This window comes from Melanostigma gelatinosum (genome assembly GCF_949748355.1).
Source record: "Melanostigma gelatinosum genome assembly, chromosome: 12".
NCBI classification, from domain to species: Eukaryota; Metazoa; Chordata; class Actinopteri; order Perciformes; family Zoarcidae; genus Melanostigma; species Melanostigma gelatinosum.
In genome coordinates, this window is record NC_136645.1 from 18,598,630 (window position 1) to 18,606,116 (window position 7,487).

At 44.7% G+C, this 7,487-nt stretch overlaps 1 protein-coding gene across 2 annotated transcripts in view; it reads left to right on the forward strand.

Moving 5' to 3' along the window:
* The window catches only part of disc1 (DISC1 scaffold protein), a 39,086-nt gene extending 33,271 nt beyond the window's left edge, over nucleotides 1–5,815 (forward strand). For both annotated transcript variants that reach the window (XM_079280718.1, XM_079280719.1), the window contains exons 13-14: nucleotides 2,574–2,690; nucleotides 4,638–5,815. In XM_079280718.1, coding sequence (XP_079136844.1) covers nucleotides 2,574–2,690; nucleotides 4,638–4,835 — 315 coding nt within the window. In that variant the 3' untranslated portion in view covers nucleotides 4,836–5,815. The remainder of the gene's footprint in view (nucleotides 1–2,573; nucleotides 2,691–4,637) is intronic.
* The last annotated feature ends 1,672 nt before the right edge of the window (nucleotides 5,816–7,487 follow it).

Here is a 7,487-nt window from a genome sequence, read left to right on the forward strand (position 1 = left end):
ATCTGTTCATGCTCCAGCAGTCTGCCATGTTTACCTTTGTCGTAATAACATAAGCACTAATGTGCATCAGGAATAAACACGCCACTACATTCTATTAGACAAATTGGCATGTTGTTGAAATCTCATTTTAGATGTTTTCTTGTTTGTTAAAGGCAGAGAAAGTCACTTATATCGTGTTGATCACCTCCGGGAGCAAAAGAGCGTCTTTATAATAGGAGTTTAAAAAGGTCTGTGTGCTAAAGGATGTCATTGTGCAGTGTCTTCTATCCTGTGGTTGTATTGACGATTTACCAACGCTGACTGGAGGCTGTAAAAGTGTAGAATCAATCAGCTGCACAAACACGGCACTCTTATCTGCTAAAGAAGCTCCTAACCTTCACAAACAAACAGCTCAGTCAATCCAGAAGTCGACTGTCTCGCTTCTTGGTCTAGGACAGAGATCTCAGAGACACTTAAAGTGACGCCTGAGGACAGACATGTGTCACCGATTGTTCATTTAAATGCCTCACTCACAAAAACATGATGTTTGTCCTCGTGAGCTGTTCTCCCTTTAAGTCATACTGAAGTCCTTAATTGCATCAGGGCTCGTGCCTCGAGCCTTTTGTTGTTGCACATTTCTTTTTGGGTTGTTATGTCATTCGGAGAAGAAGTGCTATTCCGGGACAGAGACCAGAGACGCGACTCTCCAGTCATCGTTTTGGACACCTCTGAGCTGCAGGGAGTTGATATTTTCTACCTGCAGCTACGAGTCAGATTAGACTCTGGATGTGTCGTTTGACGAGAACACTGGGTCCGGCACGGGCGTGTCTCTACGCTTGATAAGTGTGAAGAAACTAGGACATAGTGTCTGCAAAGCGGCCCGTTCTAATTACGGCCAGCTCTGCTCTCCCCCCTGACATTGTGCAGACACACCGCCCCCGTGGTGTGCATTGTGTGCATTAGGACCTTGACGCCTTAGCAAACAGAAATTTGGCAGCCTCGTATCTTTTGTCTGCCCGGCTATTCTCCACTTCAGACTTGTGTCTGGTTGAAACAGTGTTGAGAATTTAGTGTCAAACGGATGAAATGAGTCTTGGAACACTGTGGAAAGCTCTGACTCACGGTTATAACAGCACATACGCAATTTAACATTATTAAATTGATGAAAGAGGAAGAACAACTCAATTGACTCATGCCCTTTTAATGCTTGTATAACAGCAATCAGTGTAACTGAAGTAGGCCTCCATTCATTACCTTTAATCAGTCATTTATTCAATTATACATATATATTCAACTGAAATATTATAACATATGCTCACTTTCCTTGGGTGTAAAGTGTGGTAACATCAATCGATCTTCTTTTACATTGTTAAACAGAGTTAATTATAAGCACAAGTATGTTATGGTTTTGATCCGGTTCTGAGAAGTGAAGCCAGTGCTGAAGTGCCTTAAACCTGCATTCTGACTAAAGGCCAGCAGGAGGCGACTCCTCTGGTTGCAAAAGTAAAACAGGAGTCCACAAACCACAAACCAATGAGGATGTCACGGTGACTACAGTCTATCGTTTTGATTCCTTTAATACGAGAAATTACAAGACAACGGATGTGGATCTTTGTTCTGTGTAGTTGTGAGGAATAGTGAACAATAAGAAAAACAAAGTCTGCATTACAAAAGGGAAGTGTGAAATGTGTATGACATGCGTGTTTACCAGGCAGAGAGGGGCTACTGAAACACTTTCCAGCTGCATCATGGGAAATGTAGGATCCAGTGTTTTTGGAGCTTGATCCATATCAACAGTTGCATTTTAGTTCTGGTCCGGTTCCGGTTCAAACTGACGTTTTAGACACGAACCAGGGGAGTAAACATGACGTGTGACTGAAAAGTAACTTGTTGATTGGACAGTTGTGGCGATTGGCATCCTACATCATCAGGACCCACGTCGGGAAATCAAATTCTGGTGACAGAGAAGTTTATGCAGCACTTTAATGCCTCCGATGTGCATATTTATGTCTCGTGTCACAAAGCGCGAACAAATAAATTATCAGCATTATTAGACTGCAAATGGGCTGCATGTTCTGAATAATGACCAACCGGTAGAGACGTGACTGAACAAAAGCACCTTTGTGTGCTCAGATGACCGGAGATGACAGACACAGGCTTCTTAGCAGACTGTGGTATCGCTTTCACACACCTTTTAATGGACCTAATGAACTAACAAAGCACAACAGTTCAAACAGCTTCTGACCTATTAATTATACCCGCACTGACATGCATACGTTATGCATACGTCATATACGTTACATGGCCAAATGCAGACCAATGATGAGATCACTTAATGAACAGAATTTAGCAGTTTGGCTTTTGATATCACGCTGCCATTGCCAAATGACTCCAGACCCCTCAGTATTCTAGTACTAAACCCCCCATCTTTGGGATTATTTCCTTTTAGCTAGCTTGTTGTTATTGTCAGATAGACGTGTGTTTATTCCTTTTCAATATCAGACCCATATATATTTGAACCATTGCAGCTTCAATCGTTGCTTCAATCGTCCCTTTCTTTTCCTAACCACCATTTGATTCCTCTTCCTTGCCAGGATGGGTGCAGCGCGGCTGCAGACCTGACGGAGCGCTGCGAGCTGATCAGTGACAGGCTACTGACCTTGGAAGATGAATTGCAGACGGCCATACTGAACCGGGATCAGGCCCTCACCCATATCCTTTCACTGCTCTCTAAATACACATGCATCATGTGAACTGACTGCATGCTCTGTGTGTGTGTGTGTGTGTGTTTCTGTCTATCCATCTTAAGGACTAAGTTTCCTCGAGGCCTTCCAACTCTCAAAAGTACCCTGATGTTCTGTGACTTTACCTTTTGTCTTATTTGACAATATGGGTCCATGCAGGGAGGGAATTGAAGATAAACTGGGCTCAGAGGATCTTTCTCGACAGGCTGGACATGCCAACTGGAAAATGAAATGGTAAAATTCCACGCGAGGTTATTAGAGGACGCCTGATGTGGGCTGCCAGTCACCACGGGCTGAGATTAAAGTCGGCGAACAGGAGCGGCGCCTCGACAGAGAGAGGAATGTCACTGTAATGACTCTGCTCCCGTCATAACGGCCGTCCTGCTGCTGACCCTCCCTCTCTCCCCTCCCCCCTCCCCTCCCCTCCTCCTTGCTGGATCTGGCTTGGAGGAAATTACAATATGCATGATAATGACTCAAATGAAACCGTTGAAGCTGATTACAGGTCACAATACATAATTTTCCACGCTAATTAGAAAGCTGATTGGAAATAGATTGGTGTGTTTTTCTCACTCAACTTTTCCCCTCTACACTGTGGGCTTATTAAGACAGATAGAAGAGGTGATATTTTAACACCGAGATGAGGAAAGATTTGCCATCTAACTTGCAGTTTCTTTTTTATCTATTTTTTTTAAATTTTGTGTCACGTCTCATTTCTCTTCTTTCCAAACGGGCTGCCAGAAATACTCTCCTCGTCTGATGAAGATATCTATTTCATTGTAGGATCTCTAGAAGCTGTGCGTTACGCAGTGCGTCCTTCACTCTCTGTTGAAGTGTGGCCAGACTTTGTCCACATCTGATTAGAGATTCTCGTCCACCGCGCGGTGCTGTCAGAGGTCAGTACAGGCTCCTCATCTGTTTGCATGATATCAGTGCAGCCCGGCAGTCGGAGGCAGACAGATGAGTCTGCTTCTCGCCACCTCTCTGTTCCCCGCGTCCTTACGTGCCATTCATCTCCGTCTTTGGAAGTCAATGCACTCGTGCAAATTCACCGTAGACACAGACGATGAGGGACAGTGTTGTTGTTGGGGTTGCAGAAATGGATCAGAGACCGAATTTGGGATGATGCTGCTGTTGCCATAGTGACAGGAAGATCAAACCTCCAGTCTCTAAGGGTCTTAATTGAGTCCCTTCTCTCGATACGAGGCGGTGGATGGACGACCACGGAGACTGGAATTTAGAAAACAAAAAGATGACTCGGCAAAACTCCGTCAATGGTTGTAAATGTCTACAACATGATTCTGAACTTCATCATCCTACCTGGACCACGCTGCCTTAAAAGTGTTGCGAACTGTCTCCAGTTTTTATGAAAAGCTCTTCAACGGCTGGTTAATTGTTAATGAGAACAATCTGTGTCCATTCAGACAGTAAAACCAGCCTTCAGGCCCCATCTGTCATCAGAGCCGTCCCTTTGATTTGCCACTTAAGATGGCCACTCGCACGATTACGTCGGGTTTCTAAGCAGGTTAAACAATCCCCCCCCCCCCCCCCGATGACAGCCTCTATCCCGTTTCATTGACTGTTTATGAATAATTTAGTTGGGCAGTGCGTTTGCTTGGGTCCCCACACCGTCACCCAGCTCCACAGACCAGATGAGCTCATGAATAGGGAATTGGACGGGGTTAAATTGGGTACGACTTGATGATCTGTCCCAGTAATACGGTCGGTGGCCAAATTGGAGATTGATGACTTCGTCAGGATGTCGCCGTCCACTGCCATTACCGTTAACCATCGCCGGCCACAAGTGTCACATTAGCCCCGATATTGGTCTGCTGGCATGCTTTTTTATTTACATGTTAATGTGATTCTCCGTTTGTGTCTGTAGCATCAGATTGTTCCTTAACGCACGCTGCACAGTCGTTGGAGAAGGAGGTTCAGGAAGTAAAAGCCACTTTACAAACCATGCTCGCAGAGCTCGAAGAGGAGGAAGAGGAAGTGAACGGGTTACAAGATGACGACCTCATGAAGAACGGGACTGAGGAGGAAGAAGAAGAAGAAGAAGAGGAAGAGGAGGAGGAGGACCAGTACTTTAGTGACAGCTGGGGCATTTGAAATGGATTTTTCGTAGGGTTTTATGACCACTCACACACACAGACCCGCTCTCTGAGAGGCTGACCTCAGCTTTGCAGTCGGAGTGACCCCTCATCCATTTACTGTAAAGCCTCTGTGGTACCGCAGAGAGCCACAGTACAAAGCCTGGGAGAGTCTGTGTAACATTTCAACCATCTAGAAATGGAAAAACATGAAGGATTTGATATGAATGCAAAATATAAGACACTTTAATACATTTTTTTAAGAAGATCCTCAAATCTCGCCAGCCTAAGTTTAACCAGGCAATGAGCGCCTCAGGCACAGAGCCGGCAAAGCAATCATTTTTTTAAATGAGGATGTTTTTGCATACAGATTCTCGTCTTACAGGTGATGGGCAATTTGGTAGAATTTGTTTATTCAGTATTTACTGTTCAAGCATTTTACAATTGAAGGTGATTATTTGGTTTATTGGGGGTGTTTTTCTCAGTAATGTCAGTAACACAGAGATATCTATCCAGAGTTTTTCAATTCAATGACAAAAATGCCTGAAACCAAACTGAAGCCGAATACAAAAGAATCACCAAATCGATCACCACAACCACCTGTTTGAATTCTGTCCGAGGACCAAATGGACAAAGTAAACATGTTTCACTGGTAACAGTCTCGCACACATGAACTAAAACGTAAGCTTAATCTTTAGGTCAGCTCGGCACTTTCGTGTGTTTTCTGTACGATTGGACTTCATTTACGCGTCATTTTGCCCATGAAATAACTCATTTGTGGTGCTACAGAATGTGAGCTAACTTGAACACTTTATTGTTTTGTTTTGTTCGTGTGATATTTTGAGTTTTTTTTCCTCCCAGTCTTAAAGCACTGTATGCTGGGAGAGATGCTCTGCATTTTAAAATACATCTGTCACAAAACTAAAAGTGTGTCTTATGCGTGTAGGAGCTATTGAAGGAGAAAATATCAGTTTGTTTTTCTAAAGTCTTTGTATCGATTGTACCGATTGTGTATATTTACTTAATGCCAGCACAGAATCTTCATTCCACTGGGTGTCACATGACTTCTTGCCAGACACATTTTTGTACTTTCACCCATTAATCAGTTATTTTTGTATTTACTGTGCAGCTAAAACTCGCTGTATCATATTTCATATTTATTCCTTACAGCATCTCACTAATTACAGCATGTACCGTTCAGCCTCATGTTGTGTCCCGCTGGTTCCTTCTTGTGTGGAGTTACAGCCCCTCTGCGTATTCTCCCTCGTATAAAATGTGCGGGCATGCAGCCAGGCACGTGAGGGCAGTGGTGACATGTAGGAGACATCAATACGGTAATAAAAGGTCCTCTAGTGAGGTCTTTAGGGGATACACGGGCTTCTATTGTTATCTCGCCTCAGCAGCGATGGTGTGGCTAATTGGGGGGGGCGGCCTCACAGAGGACACGGTGTGGGGAAATGGGATGATGTTGCTTTGTCTCTATCTGACTCTGCCCTGTGTTTTTGGAGCAGGGGCCTGTTGAGGGGATCCTCAGAGGCCTCGTCTGCAGTCCTGCGCTCTCTGTAAACACAGCCGAGTGCTCAGGTGTTTGTTTTCCAGCAGCACAATGGGCCTTTTTCTCCCTGGCAGGTTGCAAGCCACTTGCCAGGCCAGAAGTCTCCACATCTGTCAGCGTCAGGTGGCGTACAGACAGAGCCCTGGCACGCACACACACACACCCCTCCCTGACAAGCAGCCTCACCTCATAATTGAATCTGTGCTTGCGCCATACTGCGCCCCGCACGGCAGCTCTGCTCATATTATGGCCACGAAAAAAAAAGAGGAAAAATCCTCTTTTTCGTGGCCATAATATGAGCAGAGCTGCCCAGATGGTTTTCAGCAGGCGGATATAGCAGGGTGAGATGTTTCCTGGTGTAAAGTGAAGGCGCCATGCAGTGCACGGTCCTTTGTCCCGGCAATGTGGTTGCTATGATATTGCACAGCATTTTCCAAACAATGTGTCCTTGATTACGATTAAAGGCAGACAAAAGCAGGCTGAAATTACCACTGCTGTTAGCAGATTGTATCAGCTGTGGCTAGATAGATAGTTGACCTAACCTCAGCTTAGTTGATTGAAGTTTAGTTGACGTTAATGGTTTAAATTCTCCGGCTAATTTTCGACTTAAAATAAGACTCCTCTAAAATGGGTTCTAAATATGCCCGTACATGATCCATTACATGGCATTGTGCTAAAGCTCCACCTTCCCTGCAGCTCCACTTCACTTCACATCAAATCCTAAAGCTTGACAGACCTGCTGTGCCATAGTTACGGTTGCTAAGCTGTGATTGGACAATCGCTGCTCGGAGGAGCCGGGTGGCACATGGGTTGGATAGTCTCCTGGCAGCTTTCTGTTCATGCAGCGTGCAACTTTTCTACCTTTGAGTAAATCAATCAACATAACGATACAAAACGTGCCAGTGAGGTGAGATGAATGCCTGCGTCGGATACTAATTGATTAATTTTCGATTCATTCGATTCATTTGTCATTTGTCACTTTTGGTTTTGATGCACACAAACATGTTGAGTTGAAAGGAGAGATGGATGAAACTAAATCATTTAGCATCTAAAAATGACAAGTGATGCCGCCCCCCCCCCCCCCCCCCCATCCCCTTATCCACATGTTTGTCTGGA